Genomic DNA, 26,245 nt, shown 5'->3' on the forward strand with positions numbered 1-26,245 from the left:
AATGAAATTCATAAAACCTGAGTGTACTACACTAGCTATCCTCTAGGTATAGGCACTTATAATTGTTAAGACATTTTAAGGAAACCATTTTGAAGAAATACATTTATAGTGCCCGATTTCCAGATCTCCTTCAACACATATGTAATTAAAAATAATCTAGTAAGTTAACTTATTAATACAGTTAAATATATATATCTATATAGTCTTAACTCTGTGTCAAAAATACCAGCCCCTATTCGTGGTTAGGAATATAGAGTCTTTCTTAAAACTGACTCTCAAAAAATGTTAGGCTGTTTACCAGATTTTAAAAATTAGCCAAAACATACAAATAATTCAGAAAAAGAAAAATAACTAAACAGAAGATTAGGCAAAAAGCATGAAGAGGTAAACCACGGAAGGGCTAAGATATTTCTGTTCAATTTAACTCAAGAAAATGCAAAGTAAAACAAGATGCCATCTTGCCCATATCAACTAGCCAAAAAGTAATATAGTAAAAAAAATTCAGTGTCGGCAAGGATATGAAAAAAGGACATTTGAATATAATTGGAGTATAACCTGGTAAAATGTTTCTGGAGGGCAATTTGGCAGAAGTTATTGAAATTTAAAAATATTTACACTCTCTGCTAATTCCCCATCTAGGAATCTACCTTACAGAAATTGTCACACAAAGATGAAGGCATGTGTCATGGTATCATTATCACTATGTTGTGAAAAACAATTTAAATCAATTTAAATGTCTATCAACAATGCTCAAGTTTTCTCTTGAGTCTCCTGACTCAAGAGCTGTTTAAAACAATGAGACAGAAAAGTGCCCAATACTGAATTTAAAAAGCAAACTGCAGAACACCATTTTTGTTTAAAAATGAACTCCTATAGTACAACTTTATAAAAAAAAAACTCTTTATACATATATTTGTATGAGTATAGAAAAGAATAAGTCTGGAAGGACACTCATCAAACTTAACAATATGGAAACTTAGTATCTGTCTACTGTTTGAATTCTTTTTTTCTAATAAGCATATACAATCTTGTAACTAATACAAAACTTTTAAAAAACAAAACCATTTTTGATCTCTCTCTCTACCTTACTGAGGCTAAATGCATAGAGGCTGAAGGCCCTACTGTAATTCTTCTCAAACGTTAATATGTACACAAATCATCTGGGAATTTCATTAAATTACAGATTCTTGTTTGTTTAGTAGCTCTAGACGGAGCCTGAGACTGTGCATTCTAACAATGCCAACGCTGCTTGTCCACAGAGAGTCCTAGTGGCCGACAGAAGCTTAAGTATGGAGAATTCTAAGTCCCTATAACAACTGGAAGAATGCCACCTGGAACAGGAACATCCATCTACACTGGAATATGAAATGAGCTAGTCCAAATCTGTATTATGCCACTGCAGTTTTGAAGGTTATTTCTAACAGGAGCTGGTATTACCCTAATATAAAAATCTTTGCCATTTTTAACAAAATTTTCTATTTTTTATCCTTAAAGTTTTACCTTCATCAGATTTTACATCTGTCTGATTAGAGTCTTCTACGCTGGCCTCAGAACACGGCTGTTCAAAACTTTTTTTAAGTTGCTGTAAAAAGACTTCCATGGACAAAGTAAAATGCAACTCTTTATTATTTAGCCAGTGTACCACAAAAGGTCCACTCTTCTCTTCACTTTCACTTAGACTCAGAGATGTAATAGAAGGAAGAAGTGGAATGTCTGTAAAGAACAACAAATAACACAATTAAAATTTCTATCATTCTAGCAACAAAACATCCAGGTCTCTTATTTTTATTACTGGGTGCTAAATTTATTTTCAAACCTATTCCATACATTTTATTTAACTTACAAATAATACTCCCAACATAATGGTTCCCACAATTACTACTAATGAAAACAGACTTAAATGGTAAATTTAACGTATTTATTATAAAGATAATATAGATAGATAACTTATCTATACATACATACATATTTTCTTTAATTCTAAAAAAAATTCTCATTAAAAACATGTTTATAATTTGTAGACATGTTAATAGGATAGTCTTCTTAATTTACATACAAACTCTGGTTAGAAACATATTTTAACCTGATCTAACATTAAAAATGCTATTATCATGTTGTCAAAGAACTACTGACATGTTTATCTCAATAGCAACAACCTTCTCCTACTTAATGAACTGACATATTAACTTTTTTAAAGACATACTTACCTAAGAAAGATACTGCTTATTCATTAGCATCAAGATTGAAATTGGAAAGTGTAGAGACGGCTGACACTCTCTGAAGCCGTTTTCAGAAAAACCCTTACTCCTGGGCTCTCCAAGTGCCTGGATTCTATTGACACCTTAACCTCCACTTCCCACTGTAGGACCCTTAGCATACTTGCACTTCTTCTTTCGATGTGTGTTTACTCTAACAAAGCTAAACCACCCCAAGAAATAGCCCATCTCATAATACCCTAGGTAGACAGGCCTCACATCCTTCCCTTATCAAAGTCATAAATTCTAGTATTCAGAGTAGTCCCTGACAGATCTTACAACCATCCAGGTACCTGTGCAGGAATTGGTCATGGAGCCCCCTACTCCTTATGTTCACAGTCCCTTCCTCCCGCCCCCACCCCAGTAAAAGACCCTGCACTGCTCACCCTGGGTGCTCACATAGACACCTCTCATCTGTGTGGCCTGCTGTTGCCTGTAGCAGCATATCTATTACATCTTCCCTTTGTTCTTAAATCCTTGTGGTCTTTGGTCCTTGGTAAATTCTTTTGACACCAGTGCACTGGCCCGCCTGTGACCCCCAACAAAAAGTATGAAATTGAGGCTCCCTTCTAATATTCAAGAATGGCAGTCAAGATAAACCAACTCAAATAAAAAATTGTTCCTTGGTATTTCTCTTGTATCACTGCAAAATTAAGTATATTGAAGTACAAATTCAGAGTAAACTGTGGAAAATGATAATACTTAATTAAAAGAGGCAAAGAAAAATTTACCTATCATATTAAATCCAGATCTAGATCATGCTGCTGTCTGCTGAACAGTAAAGGCTAGAATGAATTCAGGGAATGTAAACAATTCTCTCCAGAACAAATCTACTGATTTTTTAAAAGGAAATATAAATAATTTGAATTAATTATTTGTTCAAACACTTTTCTATTGTTGAACACCAATAGAAATATTATTATAGGGGATGAATGGCAAAAAAAAAGGATAAAAGAAAATTTTTCCTGTCCCTTCTATTGGAGGTAGGTTCTAGGAGCTGATGGATACTATTGAATCCAAGAGCTCTCTTTATAACTATATACTCACTAGTAATAATTACTTGATTATTAATTATCTATCCCCTGCCTGGTTATATGCTTCACGAGAGCAATGATCACACTGTTTTGATCACCACTGTATCTCCAGTTACTACCACTATTTCCAGTTCCTATACTGGCACAGACTATAAATATTCAATAAAAGCCTCGAGGGGCTGAACTGTCGATCCCACTGTTCCTAGGCGGATACACAATTGTGCCAGGGACTGAGAGAGTGCCTACAAGGAAATAGATAGGATTTTTTTATTTTCAGCTTACAATCAACCCAAAAAAGGTAAGCAATGCCTCCAGCAGATCACAGGCCTAGCCGTTAAATACACAAGAAGGAAGACTTATGCTTTCAGCAGCCACATTCTGGCTAAAAAGAAACTCACATTTCTTCTGTCTCCTGACCTTACTCAAATCATTTGATAAAGTCATTTTTTATGAGAAATCTCAGTGGAAAGGATTTAAGAACTAGAATTATGAGGACATAATATTATGAAATCCTCTCCTGTATCTATTTCTACTGATGGATAAATAAGTGAAGCCAAATCTGGCTTGGGCCTTAAGTAAGAAACAGAACATCAGAAAGGTGGTTCTAACAGATCTAATTTAGGGAAAGGAATTCTCCACAGGGTCTAATATAGCTCCTAATATTATTATTTTGCTTTGATTTGCTCTACATGTATTAATTGTTCTTAGAAACCTATCAATCTAGGAGAGGTTTTAGAATTTTCCTTACTGGAAGGTAGTCAAGGAGATGACACATTAAAGTAAGAATTCAAGCTTTATTTTTTCTCAAAATATTGCCCTTTACTCAGCAGAGACTTTAGAAATTATTCCACTAACCTTACAGTTGCCTCTGGGTAATACAAACACTGTCAGTGTATGACTTTTGGGGAGGACTGTTGTTAACCAAATAAAAATTAAAAAATATCAGCAAATATTCTTCATTCCTATCACAAGTATCTCTGCACTTTCACTTATCAAAGCATTTCTCACTTTGATTCAACTAACTAATGGATCCTATGTATTGCTATGTTTCCTTGAAGAATGGAGTACTGTAAATTCAGTATGTTATATGGAAAAAGGTTATGCTTAATTTATGTTTAAGAATATCTCAAAATATACAAAAGCTCATCAATAGTGGTTATATTCTAGGTTAGGACTAGGGTGAAACAGAGGTGAAATTCTACTTAACACTTTCTGTACAGATGGCATTTATCATATGCGAACTATTGTTTTTAACTTTTTTCCTACTAATACTCTAAGGTTCTACTTCAAATGCACCAACTATGATCACTTGGTTTTTAAACTCACAGAAAATATTTACTAAAATGGTTAAGTACTTAAATCTTCAAATTCATAGACAAATCCAGATATTCTAAAATTTTCAAACTATCTCAGAGTACATATTTGACTACAGAGTTAAGTTTCTTAATTCTTCCAGTTAGAATTACTACTATTTCAGCCCTATTTCTGAAATGGCTCCAAAGATCAAATGCGAAACACTCTGGTTTTATTTTAACAATAGTTCAATAAACATAAAATACTACTCTGAGTTGTTAGCCTTTATGTTAAATATTAGCTCAAATCTCAACTTTTGAATAAACAAATTCAGAATTTCAATGACTTATCAAGATCTAAAATCTCAGACAAGATTATAGTCTTAAAAAGTAAACAAACAAAAACTTTTAATCATTGAGCTAGCTATAATGAAAAAATTAGCTTAAAAAAGTCACTTCCAATTTTTTACTTATTGAAAAACTAAAAGTATAACTTATTTGTTATAAGATCAGTCTACTCAATTTGAAAATAATTTTCTGAACAGTGCTTTCTTACCCGTGGCTGGGTTGATGCTGGCTGCAATGTGAAAGTGGCAAAGTGCATTGGCATGCAGTGGAGCGTTCCTGTGAACGCGATGAGGATCTTGCTGATGTGGCAGGTATCCGGTATGTGCCACAACTGCAAGTGATCTCCTATGACCTTTACGAAAATGTTTGAGATTAACCTGTGCGAAAAAAAACCAAAGTCAAACAATGCAAAACAAAGTAAAACTAATGCCTATATTGTCATAAGCGTATGTACAGGTTACATAATGACTGTTAGACATTACATAGATCCTATTTCATATGAGTTTAAATGTACAAATATCTTGCAGTATTTTTGTACAGCAAATTTGAAACCTGAAATAAGTTTGGAACTTAAACTGCCTTACTCTTCTTTTAACCACCACACAATCCTTTAAATTTTTATTTGGTATTTTCTAATAATTAACTTCCTGAACTTGAGAACAGTTTACAATGTGTCTGTGGAAAATGATGTCTCAATGTATACTGTTCTCTTTATAGCTACATTTTACTCCCTATGACCACAAAGCATACCTTAGGATGATATTTCATGGTTTATGAAGCACTTCCACAGAGATCATCTCATTTGACCCATAAGGCCAACAATGCAAGTATTGTTATTCTCATCTTTCATATGATAAAACAGTTTATACAAAACCACAAGGTCACCCAAGAGTGTAACAAGAGTCTTCAGATTACTAGCCAACCATTCTATCAGTTGTTGAGTCTGTATACACTATATACCTAATTATATTCTGTGCCATAAGAATACAATATAAATTTGAGAAATAGTTGTTTCATAATCACATAACACATTCTAAGATAGATCATTTTAGATCCCTTACCTTCAATATTAAGAAAATAATAAGAATCTGTGTTACTAGTCTATGCCTACTTTCCACATTATAGTAATTAGTAAAATAAGTGTATCAAGTTCTTTGGAAAACTCTTGAAAAATAACAAATGTAGAACAGAGTCAGATAAACTATTCTAATCATTCCTGTAATTATGACAGAACACACCAAGCTTTAAAGAAAGAGAAATAATAAATTATTTTTACAGTCACATCTTTGCATTCTAAGATTTTAATTTACTTTGTTATTTTAGCTAAGTATAATCATCCATTGCTATCATCAGCTAATCTAAGATTAACTTCATAATTATAGGCAGTTTTATGCTAGACAAAATCCTTAAGATTTTTGAACCCAATAAAATTGAAACTTTTCTAATAATTGTTTTCCTAAGACATATATTATTTTTTCATAACTATCCATGACTTTGAATATTAATTAACATGAATATTTCAAAAAAGGCCAAGTACACTTTTAAAACTTGTAGGAAATAATATCTAACAAAAACACTCACATCTAAAGCATTTTGAACTCGTTCCTTACTGGAAGCATTTCTCTTGAAGTTATTTGTTAAATTAATTGGTTCAGTCCAATGGTTGCAGTCACCTCCATAGAGCAAACAATCATTCGGTAAAAATGTCTCTACCCATAGACGACATACATTATCTTTGCAGCAAGTCAACAGTACATTACATACAGAAGCCCTAAGGAATAAAAACATGTTAGAGGCAAAAATATAAATTTCCTAGAGTATCACATTCTACAATGTTTCTATAGTAATTTAAATGTATACAACTAAGGAATCAATGAGGAAAATGTCAATATACACTTATGCAATGTATTAAATCAAAACCATTACAATTGAGTAGATATTTAATCACAGCAAATACTTGCCAACCTATTTCTTTCCTGCCTAGAACTCAGTAGTTCCTGTTCCAATAATCTAAAATTCTTCTTACATCTAAAGAACAAAAACTGAGATCATGATATAATCCCTGTTACCAAAAAAAAAAACCCTACATCTTCTATTAAAATTTTCTAATTTATTCAGTAGATATTTATTTGAATTATTTCATAATGCTTCATTTTCACTTTCTATAAAGATACAAGCATAATTATCACTAATAAGCTGCAGTAATTATTTAGTACCTTTATTCTCTAACATATGCCTAACATATACCAAAAGTAGTCAAGTGCAAGAATAGAATATTCATGATAAAGTAAGTATTCACCACCTCCTTCCTTCTTGACTTTCAGTGAATTTACTGTCTTGTCACCCCACAAAATAAAAGCAAAACAATTACAGATATGTTAATAAACCTCGTAAGCATAAAGAATCAAGAGCTCAAAAGCTGAAATCCTATCAGCAAAGGCTACCTTTCTACTGGATAACTCAGCAAATTTAGGAAAAAAAAAAAAAGGCTGCAATATCCTAAAACAGACACTTATTCAAAAGTACCTAACTGATTTAAAAATGAACAATCAATAGAAGGTTTCCATCAAGTAACTCAGTAAGTTAAAGAAAAAAATTAAATTAAAATATTCTGTAGTAGTCACTTTTTAAAACAAACATATCTACCTGATTTAAAAAGAACAACAGTAAAGGGGAAGAAAAGGGAAAACAGCACGTTGTCTCTGTAGCTCTCCTTTAAGTTCCCTCTGTTTTCTCACCTCCCTCCCTCCTTCCCCTCTCCCTCTACCTCTCTGTCTACTCCCCTGCTTTCCTCCCCTCTTTCCATCCACTCTCCGGGCTTCTCTCACTCTGCCTTCTCCTACAATTTTCTGCTTCTCAGCCTCTTCAAGCCACCTTCCCTTTCCACCTCTCCCTCTTCCTAAGGCCTCTCCTTCTCACCTCTCTAAACCCTCTGTTTCTCCTTCCTTTCCCCATTCTTATGCCTCTCCCTCCTCCTCCTCCTCCTTTCTCTTTTTTTCCTCTGTTTCCCTCTGACCTTTTCCTACCCTCTTTCTCTCTCTTAATTTCTCTCCAGTACATTGACATACACACAGACAGTGGCAATGAGATTAAAAGTAAACAGAAACAGAAGAAAATACATCGAAAAGTAATACGGAAAGTACAAGGTTGACAGTGTCAATTAGTAAATGGTAGAAAGGGAGGGCTTATAGACAGGGCAAGCCAGAAAGGTCCACAATTCAGAAGCACAGACGGGGCTTCCACTCTGGAGTGTGGGTAGCCCCATGTGACTCTCTTTAGGATACCAAGCCTGACAAACAGTGTAAACAGCTAACAGGTAAAATAAGCAGGGCATGGAAGAAACACCCTGACATATTTGAGATATTTCTCAGACAATACCTCCCTTCCTCACTTCTTCATCAAGGTATGTTATTCTCTCTTGAATAAGCATATCATATTCAGGTATAGTGCCTCCCCCCACAAATATATATATACAAATGAATGACCTTATAGAGGGCAATCATGTGATTGGTAAGGTCTGTAACACCTGTCCTATCTTGATGTAACAACTGGCTAAAAGGCTAAGATGGTTTTGAAACTAGTTATGTATAACCAATTTTTGGAGGTTTTAAAGGATATAATCAAACCTTCCAATCTGTCCTATATTCACCAATTTTTAATTTGTAAACAAGTGTATGCTCATTACAAACACTTCTCCATCCTTCTCTCTCATTCCAGCAGACCCATTGCATAAAGTACAACCATTTGGTTGAGCATCTTAATTTTACATGAAAAACAAAGCATCTAAATCACTCAGTGAAAATGCCATATAGAAGGAACAATAGTCTTTGATGGGATCTCATTCTCAAGAGAAAGGGGCAAACTTCCCACTATGTATCTGCAGGCAGCTGGTGAAACAAAAATGAAAATTAAAAAGAACTAAGGAAGGTTATTAGCTGGCTTTTTATGCTGCAGAATTCAGTTGATAAGAGATAAAATGAACATAAGCAGAGGGGGAAAAACTAGTATGCCTAATTTTTACTGTCATCAGGCATTCATAATGGCCCAATTTAAGGTATCTGCCTCTGCCTCCACTGTAATCACTTTCGCCAACACAAAGTAAACAAGGGTCAGGAGATGTGACTGTCCTGTCTCAAAAGATACAATATTTCATAAGCTTCTTTTTTAGTATTCTGGTGGTCTAACCAGCTGCATATGAAAATACTTGGAGTACCGGAAGAAATTAGTCTTTGAAATGATGTAATCTTCTGATAGTCCTATAAGGTTCACAGTTTGTGATGGCAGTTAATTTTATTGGGGTCATTTACAACTTTAAAAGGAGAGGTAATGTATACCATAGCTCATTCTATTCTAAACACATTTTTATATATATGGGCAATGGTCTCAGAGGTACTAGAACAACAGTTCTCAAAGTGAAGCTTGGATGAGGGTGATTTTGCTAACAATATATAATGTCCACACCACTCTCCTTTAGCCCAAAGACTGGGACACATCCACCAAACAAAAGGAATTGTCACTGTTCCTGGAGTATCCTGTTCCTATGCTTTGCCAGATTGGAGAGCTAGGGTAGGAAGTACAGTAACTACCACACTAGAAAATAGCTCCAAAAAACCTAGGTATAACAATGAAGGATATGTCATTATACACTTGTCCACACCCACAAAATGCACACCAGGAATGAACCATATTGTCAACTATGAACTTTAGGTGATGATAATGTGTTGATGTAAGCATCCACTGTAACAAACGTACCACACTGGTGGAGGATGTTGATAACGGGGAGGCTGTGCCTGTGTCTGGGCAAGGGTTATATGGGAAATCTCTGTACATTCCCCTCAATTTTGCTGTGAACCTTAAACTGCTTAAAAAAAAAAAGTCTTAAAGTAAAGTAATTTTTCAAAAATCTAGGTATAGTCTGTTGGCTCAGAAGAGCAAAACTAAAGTCGACAAGTGATCCAGTACCATCGATCAGCTTAAAACATCTCAGGTGACAAAACGATAAGGGAAAAACTATATTGCTCCACAGTATGGACAAACTGAAAATGGCCATGTGGGAACAAAAAGGAATTTCTACCTATACTTAAGTAATATAAGTATACACTTAAATAGTATCTCTGTAACTTACCAAGTATAGGCAAAAATTTAATGGGATATCAAGTCTTGCAAGGACAATAGGAAACAAAAGAAGAACTACAGAAACGAAAAGAGGTACTAACAGTGTGTTTGTGCATGCATGCGTAGGTTAAACTAATACCTAGTTCAGGGCATCATAATGTATTAATTCAAACACTTTCCCTCAAAGCTGCTGGGTGCAGTTAAAGAAATACTTGAGCCCTCATGGTAAACTCTGTCAATAAAGCTGTTTTTCTTTCTTTTTTTAATTAAAAAAAAAAAGGAAACCAGAGGAGATACACATAGAAGGTAGAAGATAAGGGAGTTAAATGTGAAAAACAGCAATTTGGAGAATGATTAAGAGATTAAAGAATTGGATACCCAACAAAGGGAAGAAAAAGATGCCCTACTCTGTCACTTAAGGACATCTGATCTCAATTATCATTTCACGTGGCTCTTCTGTTAAGCATCAACCACAGCTGACCCACGGCCAGAGGTTTGCAGGGAAAGAACTATCTAATATTACTTGAATCTTCATAGGCAAAAATCCTATAGCAATGGATTCCCAAAGTGAAAAAAAAGAAGTCAAAGTCACAAAGATGATGTTCTCTTAATACACGGGAAAAAAAGACTAATCCACTGACCTAGGCATGTATTTACTTGTTTTACGCCAGGAAAATCCATTTACAGCTCGAGGATGGGCCAGATACACGAAAGAAAAGTCAATTTCTCCTTCGGATTGTTCTGAATTTTTATCTGGAGAGGTAACAGCTGTCCGCCAGTTTTCTACATTATACCATATCTTTAAAAGACAGTCATCCTAAGGGAAAAAAACCCCAAAAAACAGAAAAACATAAGATCAGAATTTAAAATATAAAAGTTAAGTCAAACAGCAATAGATTTTCTCCCTAATTAAAGGAACTTAGGGATGTGAGGAGGGGTTGGGCATGGAGGAATTAAAAAGAAAATCTCTGATTCTGATAATTCTCTATTAGCATTCCTTAACTGTACTTTAAGAATTAAAATATATGAATGTGTATATTTTGCAAGGATTATTTCAAGGAAAATGCTACTGGCCATACGGAATGGAAAAATACAGTCCTTTGGGAAAGACCTAAACATGAAGTTAAGGGTTCATTCTCCCACTTAGCCAACTATCAAGTAAGAAAGCATTGCCACTAGCAGACTTGGAAAGACTGCTACTTCTTGAAATCAAAGAGTAGTTTTTTATATCATGTGAATGTTCAAAGAAAGTGTTGAAAATCTCCTAAAAAAAATAACTCTCACTGAGGATTTAGGGCATATCTCATAGTCTACAGGTTTTGAGTCCTGGGAACAATAATTTCAGACTATTAGTTATACGCAAACTGCTCTGTGAACCAATGATAAAAAATAAAATAATTTCAAGGGAATACATTATTCTGAAATCAACGGGTAATAACAAAGAAAATGGTTACAAATGTCTTTCTAGAAAGTCTGCAAATTCTTCTACTTTAAATACATCCTATCATGGCTGTCAGCTAAAACAGAATATAAAAAGTAGCTATAGTTTATTACTGACAGTATACTACATCCAAGACACTGTCAGTCACTTTACATATACTGTCTAAACTAATCCTATGATCAATGACCTATGAGGTCATTACCATCTTCAGTTTGCAAATGAGAAAACCAAGGCTCAAAGAAATTAACATGTCCAAGATCAAAAAGTTGGTGAATGGAAAACTTATACCCAGATCTACCTTTAGTCTCTGCTGTTTCAATTACACCATACTGCCTTTTAACACAATAATATGGAGCCAATTTTTGCTGTATCATATTTTTAACAAAATGTTTCAACTTAAATAATGAAGTCAGCTACTGTTATTGAAGTTTCAAAATACACCATAAACACAATGTGACAACAGCAATTTCACAAATTACCTTTCCAGCAGTGGCAAAAAATTCTCCATCTGGTGAAAATTTCATTAAATGAACTTGGGAAGCAGTTCTGTAAATTAAACAGACAAGGAATAATTTTCAAGGAAAATTAAATGAGACAATGCAACACTACTTCTGTAAACTAGTCAGCAATTTGCTTCAAGTAATAGAAAATATTGTGATGACACAAGTTTAACACTCACTTTAAAGTATATCTCATAAATTATAAATGGAAAACATTAAATCAAATATAACAATTATTCTTTATGTAAAAATATTCATGTATAAGAATCATGTAAGGAGTGATCTGTCAGTCTTTAAAGCTTAAGACAGAGAGTCATAGCTCTCAGTCCCTTAGAATGTGGGAAAGATTTCTTTTTTCAATCTCGAAATCTAATTTCTGGAGCCAGAGATACCTATACTCCAACATACATTTTCATAGACAATAAATCAGTATTTTAAAATGAATTCTGCCTTGGTAGCATTTGCATAATTAAAGATTATGTGTGGGTTAAAGGGAGACTTGCAACCATCATGGATGCAGCCTTCCAGGTTCACCAATATATTTAGTGAGTAAATGCCTTTTTTCTCCAAGGAGCTTTGGCTCATTTTCCTTCCCTGCCTTCCCTTCTGGCTACCCATAAGACAAGTCTCACTATCACTGCTTTCTTTTTCTTTACCCAAGTTCATGTTTATATAGATTCATCCTAAATTTATTTGTAAAGCGGGCCATAGAGGAATTCTGTCACAGTTCATTCCAAATAAAAATAACTTTTTCTGCCAATCTTAAATGTAATAAATACGTTCACGAAAAACATTGATACAAATAGGTGAAAGGAAAAAAATAAAATCACCTACAGCTTCACCAATACCATGACACCCATTCCCAGGCAAAACCACTATTCACATTTTAATACACAGACTTCCAAACACTCTCTCCACTCTCCCCATCTACTTTCAGAGGGAGGGTGTGGGGAAGAAGGAGATGGAAACTGAGGTTATATTCACAATTTGCTCTGTAATATTTATTTTAAAATATGTCACGAACATTAAGTGGTGCAATGAACATTTTTGCACACACATTTTTATGCATCTGTTTAATCCTAAGCATAGCTTTAAAACAAATAATTAAAAGTGCCTGGTCTCCATGATTATGACCTTGTTGTCCCTACAGTAGCTAAAGTAGTCCTTTATAAAGAGAATCAGATCACAACAAGATCCCCAACAGCTTCCCAACTCGCTCAGAATAAAAAGTAAAAGCCTCACCATAACCTATAATCTGACTCCTGACTCTGATCATCTCTCTTATCACTCCTCACCTTATTCACTTTACTCCAGCCACAAGCTAAGCACACTTTCCCCTCAGAATCTTGCACTAGTTCTCTTTTGCCACATTCTTCTCCCAGAGACATGCACACATGGCTTACTCACTCACTTCCTTCAGGTCTATACATAAATGTACCTCTACTCTTCTTCCCCTCACCCTGCGTCTTCTCTGTCGTACTTACTGGTCTTCATCTAACATGTGTAACCAGTGTTCCAAATGCACCACAAACGGACCGTAATCAAATTCAACTTTTAAATGTATTCCAGTTAGTGTAATCTTCAGGTGAACCTGAAACAAAGCTAGCATAGTTTCTAGCCCCAAGGCTTTGCTGCTTAAATAGCAAACCAAAATTAGCACGTCCAGTCCAAGTTACTACTGTGTAACTCTGATGGTGATTTAACTGAAGATTCTTCCCCTCTCCCAAAGGCATGAAATCCATTTCAAATCCTCAGTTCAACCCAAGTAAGCTCCTTCCTAGTCCTGCACAGAAGGCAATGTAACACTTCACTGCTCCTCTCTCTCCAACATTATATAAAAGACTCAAAAGCAAAGTCATAGCTCTTTCTAAAGAAATATCTTTGCAAAATCCTGATTTCTTCTCTACACATCAACCCATTTTAATACCCATGATTTACCTGGTGGTGCAAAAAATATGGCACCGGCTCCTTTGAAATCTCCTTTGTAAATTCTATATATAGGAGGTCTGCTTTACTCTGACTTTGGTATCTGTTTTATATCCTATTACCACTTCATATAAAACTGACTCAGGAAGAATGCCATTCCTAGCATCCTGTTGTACTGATTTATTGTCTATCTCCTCTTATCCGTTCACTGCTGTGTTCCATGTACTTTTACCACTGTCTGGAACATGATAAGCACTCAGCAAATACTTGCTGAATGAATGAAAGAAACTTGGAATTGATATCTAAAAGGTATAAAAAAATTAAGCCTGCTGATTCATATTTTCAAATTGATCTCTAGAAAGATGATACCAGTTGTATGCCCTTATTAGCAATATGTAAGGCTACCTTTTCTCCACACTCTTACTAGTAATAGATATCATTCATTCTCTTCTTTCTGGATATTTCACATTTCTTGATTTCGAGTGTGGTCAATCAACTCTTAATATGTTCATTATTCATAGGTACTACTGTTTAAAATTCTCCTCTTCATTGTCCATTTTTGTTTACTTTTGAGACATATGTTTCAGTCTAATTTTTAAGACCTCCTTTTAAAAAAGGCATTAACCCCTAATTGCACATACTTCCCCCAAGTTTTCAATTCTTCTCCTTATGTTCTTTTTGCTTTACAGAAATTTTTTATTGATACACAAAACTATTTATTTTTTCCTTTTCTTCCCTTTCACTTTCTAGTTTTGGCATCCTATTTAATTTTTCCCTAACTCTAAAGCATCACTTCTCATCTAATAGTGATAAAACACAATGATAAATGCTAGCACAATACATAATTTTAAATTTTCTAGTAGTGACGTTTCAAAACACAAAAAGAAACAGGTAAAATTAATTATATTTTATTTAACCCAATATATCAAAAATACTATTTCAATGTGTAATCAATTTAAATTTAATAGGATTTTCACATTTTTTCCCTTGTGCAAAATTTTTGAAATCCAGTGTGTATTTTACACTTACAGTATATCTCACTTCAGAAGCCCTATTTCAAGTGCTCAAGTGAAATATGGCTAGTTGCTACCATACCAGACATGGTAGTTTTAAAATATGAAAATTTGCCTATATTTTCTTATGAAATTTTTTTCATTGCATAATAATGCTTTTTCTTCCTTTGAAATCTATTTTGGTGCCAGGTATGAAGAGTTTCTAATATTTTCTTCCCCAGAGAGCTACCAAGTTTGCCCTACAGATACAAAATGCCACCTTATATACTGAATCTTTATGTATAACTGGGTCTAATCCTGGACTCAAATCTATCTGTTTCTGTATTAACAACAAACTTTTTCACCAGTTGTAGTCATTTTACTATACTGTGTATCTTCATTCTTTTCTTCTTTCAGAATTTCCCTGATTTTTCCTAAATTTGTCCTTCTAAATAAAGTTTAGAACTATGCTCAAAAGTAGAAATTCCAGCGAGATTTTGGTAAGGATGATGTTCAACACACAGGTTAATTTGGGAAAAATATACTTATCCACAGTAGGAAAACTTCCACTCAAAAGCATGAAAGGTATCTCTGTCTCCTTTTGTATAATTTGGCAAGTTCCTATTTAATTATCTTCATATAGGCCTCACACATTTTTAATGTTTCTTTGTAGTTGTTTTATTCAACAATTTAAAAAAAAGAACATGGGAAATGATGAATCCTCTGTATATAAGGTATGTCACTATTTTTAAAAAGTCAATACTTTTTATGTTAGTGTGAAATGAAATAAATGAAAATGCATTTATAATAAAATAAGACCACATAGAACAGGTTCATTAATTTAATCCCCTAAGTAATTGCTTACTTGCAATGCCAAATGCATCTCCAATCCCCAAAGTTAAGATCTGTTTTATCTGGATTTTCATCTTCAGCTGGCTTCTCCAAGTTAGCATTAGACCAGAGTTGCAAACAGCTAGAACCAGTTAAGAGACGATTGCCTAAAAATATATCATTCACCAATTATTATTTCAGTATTTAATTAGTGAGTTAAGTTACATGCTCAGGAGTTTCATATAATACTATAAAGAAAATACAACTTTTTAAAAAGGTCTAATAACAAAAAAGAGATTTGGGGTATGAGGGAGTTAGGCTATATTTTAACTTTATTGAAGCAGCTTAGACAAAAAGGGGAAAAGATCTTTTAATCTCTTATTCAAGCAACATTTAATGAGCATCTTCTTTGTAACAGGCACTGTGCTAGGCACTGGCAATACAGCGACAAATGAAACACTGTTCTTTTTCATGATGGGTTTACATTCCACTAGAGAAATATTATGAACAGAAGCATGAAAACATGTGAGTTCAAATCTATTCCGGAGAATGTTTCATAACCTCGTTATGGTTAAGGAGTAAGGTGCATAGTAGACCTGGAAAAAGAAGAGAGGGATAATACTGTGGAGCATTTTTGAAGTTCATAAAGAGTTCAGAGTTTGTTATAGGTAGCTGGGAGTAGTTGGGGGATAGTTTACATAAGTGGATATGTATTCTAAAATAAGGGGTCTCAAGTAGGAGGGAGATGTCAACAGATGGATATGAAGAGGTCTACACACATCCCTCCAATGACATAATATGCAAAAATTAGAGGTAAACTGTGTACAATCTTCTTGAGAGATAATCTATAATTTTCACCATGCTTTCAAAAACTCCAGTATACCAAGGGTAAAAAGTCTTTTTTAGAAAGTAATTCTCGAGATAGACAGAATTAGGGAAAACATAAGATGCTGGGAAACCTGGTTAAATGATACATACAGATGGGAAATCTTGAGGATCTGAATCAAATATTATAGTAATAAGGATTTGAAAGCCATTTCAAAAAACAAAAATTTCAAGGCTTGACACCAAGTAAGAAACAGATACAAACAAGAGGTTTCAAGGACAGATTCGAACTTTATGACTTGGGTAATTGAGTAGAAGACTATGCTATCATCCAAATGATGAAGCTAAAGGAAGAGATGCAATTTTGGCCAAAAAGCTGACAATAAATAAGGCATTCACCTTATTTATGGATTTGTGTCTCTCTGGAAAGATGACTTTATTTCAAAAGGAAAGTGGGTCTGTGGCAAAACAAGTCAGTCATTTAATCAGCCATGTGAATCTGATCTAGTTGGGCAACCTGTGAGCCTCAATTTTCTCATCTATGATATTAGAAATGTGCACAGATTTGTTATAAGGATTAGTTATAATAAGTATAATGTATCTAGCAAAACCTATGCACTTAGAAATTCAATAAATAGTAGCATCTAGGTGGAAAGTCTCACAGACGGATAAAAACAGTCCAGAAAGTACTAATGAGACATTCCATTTAAATATGGTTTTTATTCCACTGTTTAGCTTACCAACAGACACAAGTTTTCTTCTTCTTCTTTTTTTTTTTTTACTGAAATATAGCCGACACATAACTTTACATTAGGGTCAAGTTACAATATAATGATTCAGTGTTTGTATATAGTGTGAAATGATCACCACAATAAGTTTAGAACACCACATACAATTTTTTTTTCTTGTGGTGAGAACTTTTAAGACCTACTCTCTTAGCCAACTTTCAAATACACAATACAGAACTACTGACTATAGTCACCATGCTGTGTATTACATCCCAGGACTTACTTATTTCATAACTGAAATAAATTCACCTATTTCACCAACTCTCCTCCACCCTACTCCAGCCCACTGCCTCTGGCAACCACTAATCTGTTCTCTGTATCTACGAGGTTCAGTTTTGACAAGCTTTCTTTTCTTTAACATAAACTGAGGATGAAATAAAGGTGTTCCGTGAAGGATTAAGAAATTAATATAGAATACAAAAAACTTAATCCCAGTTATAAAATGAAACAAAAGTAGGAAACGTCTGGTATAAAACACTGATTAGAACAGAAAGAGCAGAGGTATGGATAGCAAAGTACGGAAAAGAAGCATTAAGTCTAAACAGCAAATTTTATGATTTAAGCAAGATGCAATAGTAGGTTTGGAGACAACACCAAGGAAATACTGTCAATTTACTAGTACCACCTGAAAAAATTTCTTTATATCCCAACACATAGTATATAATAATAAGTAAATATTCATCAAAACCAAAAGACTAATATTTATCTTAATGTATTTTAAATCTGTTTATAATTACAAAGTTCATTTGCAAAAGTAGTAAGTTAATAGCTCCCAAATATTTATTTCATTAATAACTCATTTCTCAACCAAAAGCCAATAAATTTTTAACTCTTCAATTATAAAAAGAAAAATAATAAACTTTTATGTGAATTTTAACTAAATTATGATAAAAAAGATAATGGTCATGAACTATTGGCAAGTCACTATTAGACATGTTCAAAAAATAAGTAATTATCTTCTAATACTACTCTGTAATGATGATTTTCAAGGAACTTAACATCAATACTATCTTTTGAAGCATTAGTACTTACAGACCACAGGTACAAAAATTCCAAGCAACCACTGTATCATTACTAAAGAAATATCACTCAATTCAAATAATAAATGTTTTTACTGAAGTTATTCATAGGAGACTTCAAGTAGCTGTTTGCTTGCCAACAACATTTTTATAGGAAGTATCTATATAAATACCTTTTTATAGAAAGTTCCAAGTACTTTCATGTATACTGCCACATTTGATCATTAAAAAAGATCTTGTGAAATAGATATTACCTTAATTTACAAGTTAACCATTTTTGATCTGTTATCTGCTTATGATCACAAAACTAGTATTCAAATATGTAAACATTTATTGAGAGCTTAATATAATGGCCCCTAAAAATAAATTAAAAAACTGAATAAAACAGAATCTCAGCCTTTGTCTACTAAAAAAAAAGGTAAACAAATAATTACAGTAAATTATAGTGCTATAAGAGAGTAACCATATAATTTATCACCCAAATAGGAACACTTCTGAAAATAGAAGGTGACACTATTAATTATTAATTAATATGAGGACAACAGGCATAGACTTGGACATGAGTCATTCTATCCAATGTAGAATTATAAATAAAGTACTGTACTAAACAGATTTTAAAATCTGAACCCAGGGTAAATTTTCACTCTTTTCACTGTATGCATAAAATACACATGTAGGATACCAGCTAGTAAGCATCAGTCTCATGAGAAAAAAAACCATTTTAAAACATTGTGTCATTAAAAAAAAAACTAAGATAATCTCTTTCATTCTCTAATTTCCAAAGGTTCTGAATCTTATTCTAAATTAGCATTCTTCTCAGCTATTTCATCTACTATATTAAAATTTAAACTATTGTATCTATCTTAACTGATGACTTCTAGTTATATGTTCTAAAGATGACTTCTTTCATACATTTAGATTCAAATTTCTAACTACCTATTGAATATCACTATATGATACGCAAGCATCTCAAATTCTATACATCCAAATAAAACTTACGTTCCACTATCTCTAACTCCTATATATCACTCTTCTTTTTGTGGTCATAGATATTCCCAAAGTAATCTGAAGTCCAGTTGTCAAGTAATGTCAATTCTACTACCTAAATATATTTCATATCTATGTATTTCTTCCATTAGTCACTTGATATTAATTGAGCACCTACTATAATAAAGGCAACGAAACAAGCTCTTATTTCTCATTCAGACTACTGCGAATGCATACTTTCCAAAGGTAATTATAAATTATAAAGTATTTATCTTCCTGTTCCTCTTGTCTCTGATCATTACTGCCACCAGAAAAATCTGGCAAAACCATAAACCTTAGCTTGTCACTAGACACTTTCAAAAACCTATACTTTTTATACAACTAAAAAATTAAATTAAAATTCCTTAGTAAGACTATAAAGATTTTCCATATGCTGTAATCTTATCTCCTCATCACCAAACTCACTCCAGCCTCAATGAAGTACTAACCATTATTAGCATATATCTCATGCTTTCTTTGTGTCTTTGCTCACTGTGGTAGATTGGTAAAAATGGCTATGGGATGGTTTTTTAATGCAGAAATAGATAACTGATACATATACACATTATCTCTTCTTAGTATTCACTTTTTTTTCCCTCCTCAACCTAACCCCACCCTCACTGTTAAAAATCTATCTACTCTCAGGGCAAAGTTTCCTCTTCAATGAAACTGATTCTTCAGAGATAATTAGTGTCTTCTTCCCAAAACAACACATACTCCTACAATAGCAGGACACTCTTACAGTACATATTTTTCTCATTTCAGTAAGCTCTAAAACAGCACAATCTGTTTTACTTACTTTTGTGTTTCAAACAAGCTCACACAAAGCAGAACCGAATACATGAAAGTAAAAAAAATCAATAGCCCAAACAAGTGTTACTTCATTTCAGTTAAATCTTTCTTATATTCTTACCTGCAGGATCCCAAGTTATATTGTGTGCTATTGAGTCCAGAAAAAATTGGCCACTTTTCTGCCACTGACTATATAATTCCTAAAATTAAAAAAAATTCATTTAGCCAATTATTATTGGCATCTTTTCTCTGTCAAATGTATACACTGACATTTATTATTTTTAATAACACATGCACTCATTTTTAGGCATAATTGACCAGGTAGTCATATTTAAGGAGAATAAAATGTTCAGTGCAGTCAAGAAAAATAAGGAGTATGTGATGGAGAAGAATAGTCAGAGAATATCCATTCATAGAGGTCCAAAAGTCAGTCTTTAGCATATTTAAACAACCAATAAATATTTGCCACCTTGGACAACATATGTATTAACCTCAGACTTTTAAACTTATAATTATTGCTTTATCATTATAGTTACAAAGGTGTAATTTAAAATATGTCTTTGTCTCTGCTATTTGAGGCTTCTTTCTTTTTTAATGCTTCATCTTCACCTGAGATTATATGGTATATGTGAAAATTCATAGTAAGAGGTGTTAACACTTTCACTGTATTATATAATTTAAGAAATTTAAGTTTTTCATTCCTTAAAGTAATATTTTTCAAACTTTTTGTTTTTACCTGAATACCAGTAAGAAATACATGTTGCACTGTGACACAAAACACACACAAATACACAGATAAATGCAATCTCAGTTTACCCTTACTACATGTGATACACTCTAACATTTTCTATTCTATTCCATTTTCTTTTAAATTCAAGTTGTAGCCTACTAAGTTGATTTCTCTAATCTCTAATAGATTGAAACTCATAAACACTCTCTTAATGCAGTGGTTCTCATACTTCAGTATGAAAATAGCCTGAGATATTTACTAAAAATTCAAACTGTCAAGATCCATGCCCAAAGGTTCAGGTTGAAAAGGCCAGGATGGGGCATAGGAATCTATATTTTAACATCTCAGGTGATTTTGATACAGGGGGACTGCAGAATATGCTTTTATCAAACACCACACTACAGCAAAGGCTGTCAGTCACAGCACACATCAGAACTCCCTCTAGAACTAGATGTACAAGTACACAGGCACAAACCCATGTATTTAGAATTCTCCAGGGCAGGATCTGGACACACTTATCAACTAGTGATTCTGAAGTGTACCTCTCATGAAGAAACATCATCTTAAAAGAATATTCCAGAGTATGCAAATAATATATTTTTATGAGGATCTGAAGATTCTCTGAAACTGTATCTTGAGATAAAAGTTTTTTTGTATTTTTTTTATTGAAGTCAGTTTACAATGTTGTGTCAATTTCTGGTGTACAGTATAATGCTTCAGTCATACATGAAAATACATATATTTGTTTTCATATTCTTTTTCACCATAAGTTACTACAAGATATTTAATATAGTTCCCTGTGTGAAACTGAAGTTTTTTGCACCTTCCACGTCTCTGATTTTTCCATTTGATCCAGTTTTCCCCTTAGTCATCAGGCTTTTTTTTTTTTCACCCTCTCTGCAAAATCAGTGCTGCCTACCAATAAACCAGCCTCTTCTTAATAATTTTTTCACACTATTAAACAATTATAATTAGTACAAGAGAAAGTAGGCAAAACCTAAAGTTCTCAATTCTACCATTCTACCCTTATTAATAAAGGCATTTTAAAAAAACATAAAAAACTGATTTTGCAAAAGTCAGGAATTTCATTCAACACATATTTTTTAAGTATTATTTGAAATAATAGTGTTTTAGCAGAGAAACTATTTTAAAAATTTGTTTTAAATACTGTCAATTACTAATTCATAAGAGTGTAAGAGCCTCCAGTAGTGGATTCGTTAGGTAATATATCTACACAAACAGAAATGGGAGGAGAATTATGGATTCTCCTTCTATTAAATTTAACACATTGATCATGATGGCACCCAAATCTGGGTGACAGTTGTGTGTCCTCAGGGGCACCCAATCCACAGTAGGCGATCAACATGTTAAAAATGGATATCAGTTAACCCAGAGAAAATATTTTTTAGTAACACAAGGTAGGGGAAAATCAACACAACTGGTTTAACTCTTAGTTCTGTGGCTCAATAGCTGTTTCACTGCTTGAGTCAGTTATTTTCTTTGGGTCTCTGCTGCCTTACTTATAAAAAAGAAATAATAGCTGCCAAACTAAGTCAGGGAGAATTTATAAGATATTAATCAGCTATGTGAAAAAGAAATTAAAAATATTAAAAGATATATGGTAGGTGTATTATTAAAACACTTTAATTCTTTACATTTAACATATTTCCACAGTCTTTTACATCAAGAATGAATAGATATTAACCAATTTTGGAATTGAAAAAAGAGCCTCTTGAGGCTGACATGCTTAGTATCAAACAGCTAAAGAGCAGCAGAGAAAGAAGCCAGCTCTATGACTCCTACTACAGTGATCTTTAGAGCACAGCATGCTGATGGTCTTAAACATGGTTAAAAAATCACTAGTTTAATCTTCAGTAGACATGGGTAAAATAACCTGGTCTGTCTGTTATATTTATGAGCATTTAAACACCCAAGAAATCTACTATATAACCTCAATATTTATACACTATTCTTTTAAACAACTTTCAGAACTATTTCTGAATTAGTTTCTTTATAAAGAAAAACATTCGCTGACCTACTAACAATTATATTACATGATATATGAAGTGCAAGAAAATAAATCCCGGGGGCATGTTAAGACCAAATACTTATTATAAAAAAAAAAGACATACGGAAAAAAAGTAAAGCATCTCAAGACAACTGACCAAGCACAATTTAGTTTAACTCCATTTCAGTGAACGATGTAAACATAGTTTTTATAAGGAAATGGCATTTAACATGTCTTTAATTGTACTGTATAATTTATACTGATTTATGTGATGATCTAATTTTGTACTCTTAAAAATAGTTATCTTTTAAGACACAAGACATTTCCATTTCTAAAAGAAAAGATAAATTACTGACCAAATTTTTCTTTTGCTTCGGTAGGTTAACTGGTTCAAAAATAGAGATAACATTTCCATAGGATGCAGCAATCTTTTAAAAAGAAAAAAGAAAGAAAATTTATGGATATGTTAACTTGCTTATGAATCAAAAGAGCAAAAGAGATTAATACTGTAACTTGAAATATACCCATCACAAAACTTCTTTCACCAATACTTGAGAATATCAGTTTCAGGGACTACAATATTTAGGTCAGAATCCCTACTGTCATTTGCTATGCTAACTAGTAAGTTAATCTCTCTGAATCTATCTGTATTTATAATATATATAATACTATCTTTTTAGTAGTATTTGTAAAACATCTGGTATACAATTATCTATATAAGATGCATATGTGAAAAAAAAAGAGATACATAATAAATGTTCATTCTCTTCCTCACATAATAAAATCTATCGATGTATTCTTTGTCAAGTATGGAATTTGACCTGACTCTAAAATCAGTTTTTAGGTTATCTGTCCTCAAAGATCACAACTCTGTCAGTGAACTGTCAGTATGTTTCACTTTTTAGAATTAAAACTTAGATCTATTCTTTTGTGAACCCTCCAAGGAGTATATGTTTTCAATATTCTATTTTATTTGAGTATCTTTAAAATTTACCATTTAAATTAATGGAGCATAACTCTTCCTGGCTCTGTTTTATAAGGTAGCTACTACTATAGTTTCAGTGAGTCACAAATATCAGAAATCAGACAGATACATAGATAGAATGAATAAATTAGGGATAAAAATAAGAACATATAATCTAGTAAAGAGGGAGTAAGGAATAAGGATACAACATTTACATGGGAAAAAACTCTCAATGGGTATTTTTAAATGTTCTGAGCAATTCTTAGAATGTGGAAATCAACCACACTGAGTTGGTCTGGGAGTGTTTTGTTTGGGCCTTTAAGTTTGGGTAGGACATCAAAGTGCAGTGAATATTCAATTTTAGAAATAAGGCACAGTATGAACACAAATGTAAAGATTAAAAGAAACAATGTATGTTTGGAGGTGACTGACCATCTGCCCAGCTAGAAGATAGAATAATGGACATGAGGCCAAAAGGCAGGTGAGAGTCAGATTACACAGGGTCTCATATCAAGGTGAACAATTTGAACTTTTCTAAGGTAATGGGAAACTAAGAACGTTTTTAAGCAAATGAACAACAAGATAAATGCATATGAATTTTCTCAGAAAAATAAATCTGGTCGTACCACAAAGAAAAAAAACAATAATGACAAAATATTGATGACCATGGTGTTAAGAAGTATTTCCTTTTTAAATGTAAACAAAAGTCCCAAGTACCAGGACCCACAAATTTTCTTCCTGATAACTATGGAATCATTTGATTATACTGATATCTGAGAAACAAAGGAAATTTACCCTTTATTAGAATGATTATAAAACCAAATGACCTTTTCATTCTAACCTGGACTGTTATGTAATCTAGCCTATCACAAAAAGATAACTCACACTGGAAATAATTAAAATTAGACTTCCAACATTAATGAGCCCTATATGAATCAAGTGGTGAGAGCAAATTTTTTTATACAAGAACTACAGAGCTAGGAGATCAAACAAACATGAAGAGAAAGGGGAAAAAAAGTCTGAAGGATTTTTAGCATTCTATAATAAAAATCATTTTTGTAGTACAGTAAGGATGAAAGGCATGAACAAAAGAAAGACAGATGAGAAACACTTGTAACTCTATAAAGGGAAGGGACATACGAATAACAAAAAGAATAGTAGTCCAAAAAATAGGTAAAGACTACAAGAGCTGAAACTCCTTTATCATGAGTATCTTTAAACTAGGTCCCAATAAGTGACTTTTCAGAATGGCGGGTTTATTAAGAATGATTAGACTAAACTTAAAAAAAGAAAAAAAGATTGGGTCCATTTTGATTTCTCACACAAAACATTCTAGTGGAATCACAAGAATCAAACAATAAACTTACATATCTTGCTAAAAAATTAAGTTTGCAAAGTTCAGCCCAGTCTAGCTACAACCTAGACCTGGTCATCTATGCCCATACAGTGCTATGGTAAGCTATCTATACACTATACTGCCTAATAGTTATGATTCTCCCAATTCTGGTACTATATAAAACTGGATTTAACCTAATATAGAATCATACGCCTTGTTTCTTTTGTTGTTGTTAGTGTTTTACTTTCAAGGTAACTTTTTACTTTTCATACGTAAATAGAAGTCCAGATAAAATTTTTCATTTTTCTTATAGACTTAAATAAATTAATAAAAAATTATAGACTTTAGAAGAGTTTATCACCATTTTCATACAAAGTTTATCTAGAAGTTACAAGGAGATAACTACATGTTTACAGACAAAGAAGGACTCTAACAGTAACTTGTCTTCAGGAGTTTATTTACAGACTGAAATTTACTGTCATTCTTTCCCTCAATTCAATAAATTTTTAAATAAGTACGTTTTAAACCTATTTTACAGGTAATGAATATTATATTTCTTTATTAACTCATAGATAAAATTATGCTATATTTTAAAATTATACAAGAATAAATTCCTAACAATCTCTAAGATACATCTGAATCAGGAATTTTGTTCCGCAGAGTACATCTCAGACAGCCAAAGATATTTGTAGCTACATTGTCCTGGAAACAAAGCAAGTCTCTAATTCAATAGACTATCCTGACAAAAACCATATTCAAAATAAATCTCATATTACCACAAGATTACAAACCTTGCCTTGTTGCATTGAACAATCTACACATCCTACTTGAATATTTCCATGTTTAGCTCCTGGGATTATTTGCAATCTTTCAAAATCACTTCCCAGTATAACAACGTCACATCCAGATGCATAAGCCTAAAAACAAACAAAAAAGAAAAAAATAAAATAAAAATGATCAAATTGTCAAGAAAACATTTATCATATAGAACACTGGCATTAAATGTTATGTTTTATCAAATTT

The 26,245-nt window shown here is 32.9% G+C and overlaps 1 protein-coding gene across 7 annotated transcripts in view; it reads right to left on the reverse strand.

The window, feature by feature from the left end:
• DMXL1 (Dmx like 1) overlaps window positions 1-26,245 on the reverse strand; it is a 113,889-nt gene that overhangs the window by 72,336 nt on the left and 15,308 nt on the right. For all 7 annotated transcript variants that reach the window (XM_072957838.1, XM_072957835.1, XM_072957829.1 and 4 more), the window contains exons 2-10: window positions 26,014-26,139; window positions 23,279-23,350; window positions 20,306-20,384; window positions 15,769-15,901; window positions 11,965-12,031; window positions 10,686-10,861; window positions 6,511-6,700; window positions 5,138-5,306; window positions 1,501-1,713 (exon numbers count right to left, since the gene is read on the reverse strand). In XM_072957838.1, the coding sequence (XP_072813939.1) occupies window positions 1,501-1,713; window positions 5,138-5,306; window positions 6,511-6,700; window positions 10,686-10,861; window positions 11,965-12,031; window positions 15,769-15,901; window positions 20,306-20,384; window positions 23,279-23,350; window positions 26,014-26,139 (1,225 nt within the window). The remainder of the gene's footprint in view (window positions 1-1,500; window positions 1,714-5,137; window positions 5,307-6,510; window positions 6,701-10,685; window positions 10,862-11,964; window positions 12,032-15,768; window positions 15,902-20,305; window positions 20,385-23,278; window positions 23,351-26,013; window positions 26,140-26,245) is intronic.

The sequence above is a fragment of the Vicugna pacos genome, chromosome 3, assembly GCF_048564905.1.
Source record: "Vicugna pacos chromosome 3, VicPac4, whole genome shotgun sequence".
NCBI classification, from domain to species: domain Eukaryota; kingdom Metazoa; phylum Chordata; class Mammalia; order Artiodactyla; family Camelidae; genus Vicugna; species Vicugna pacos.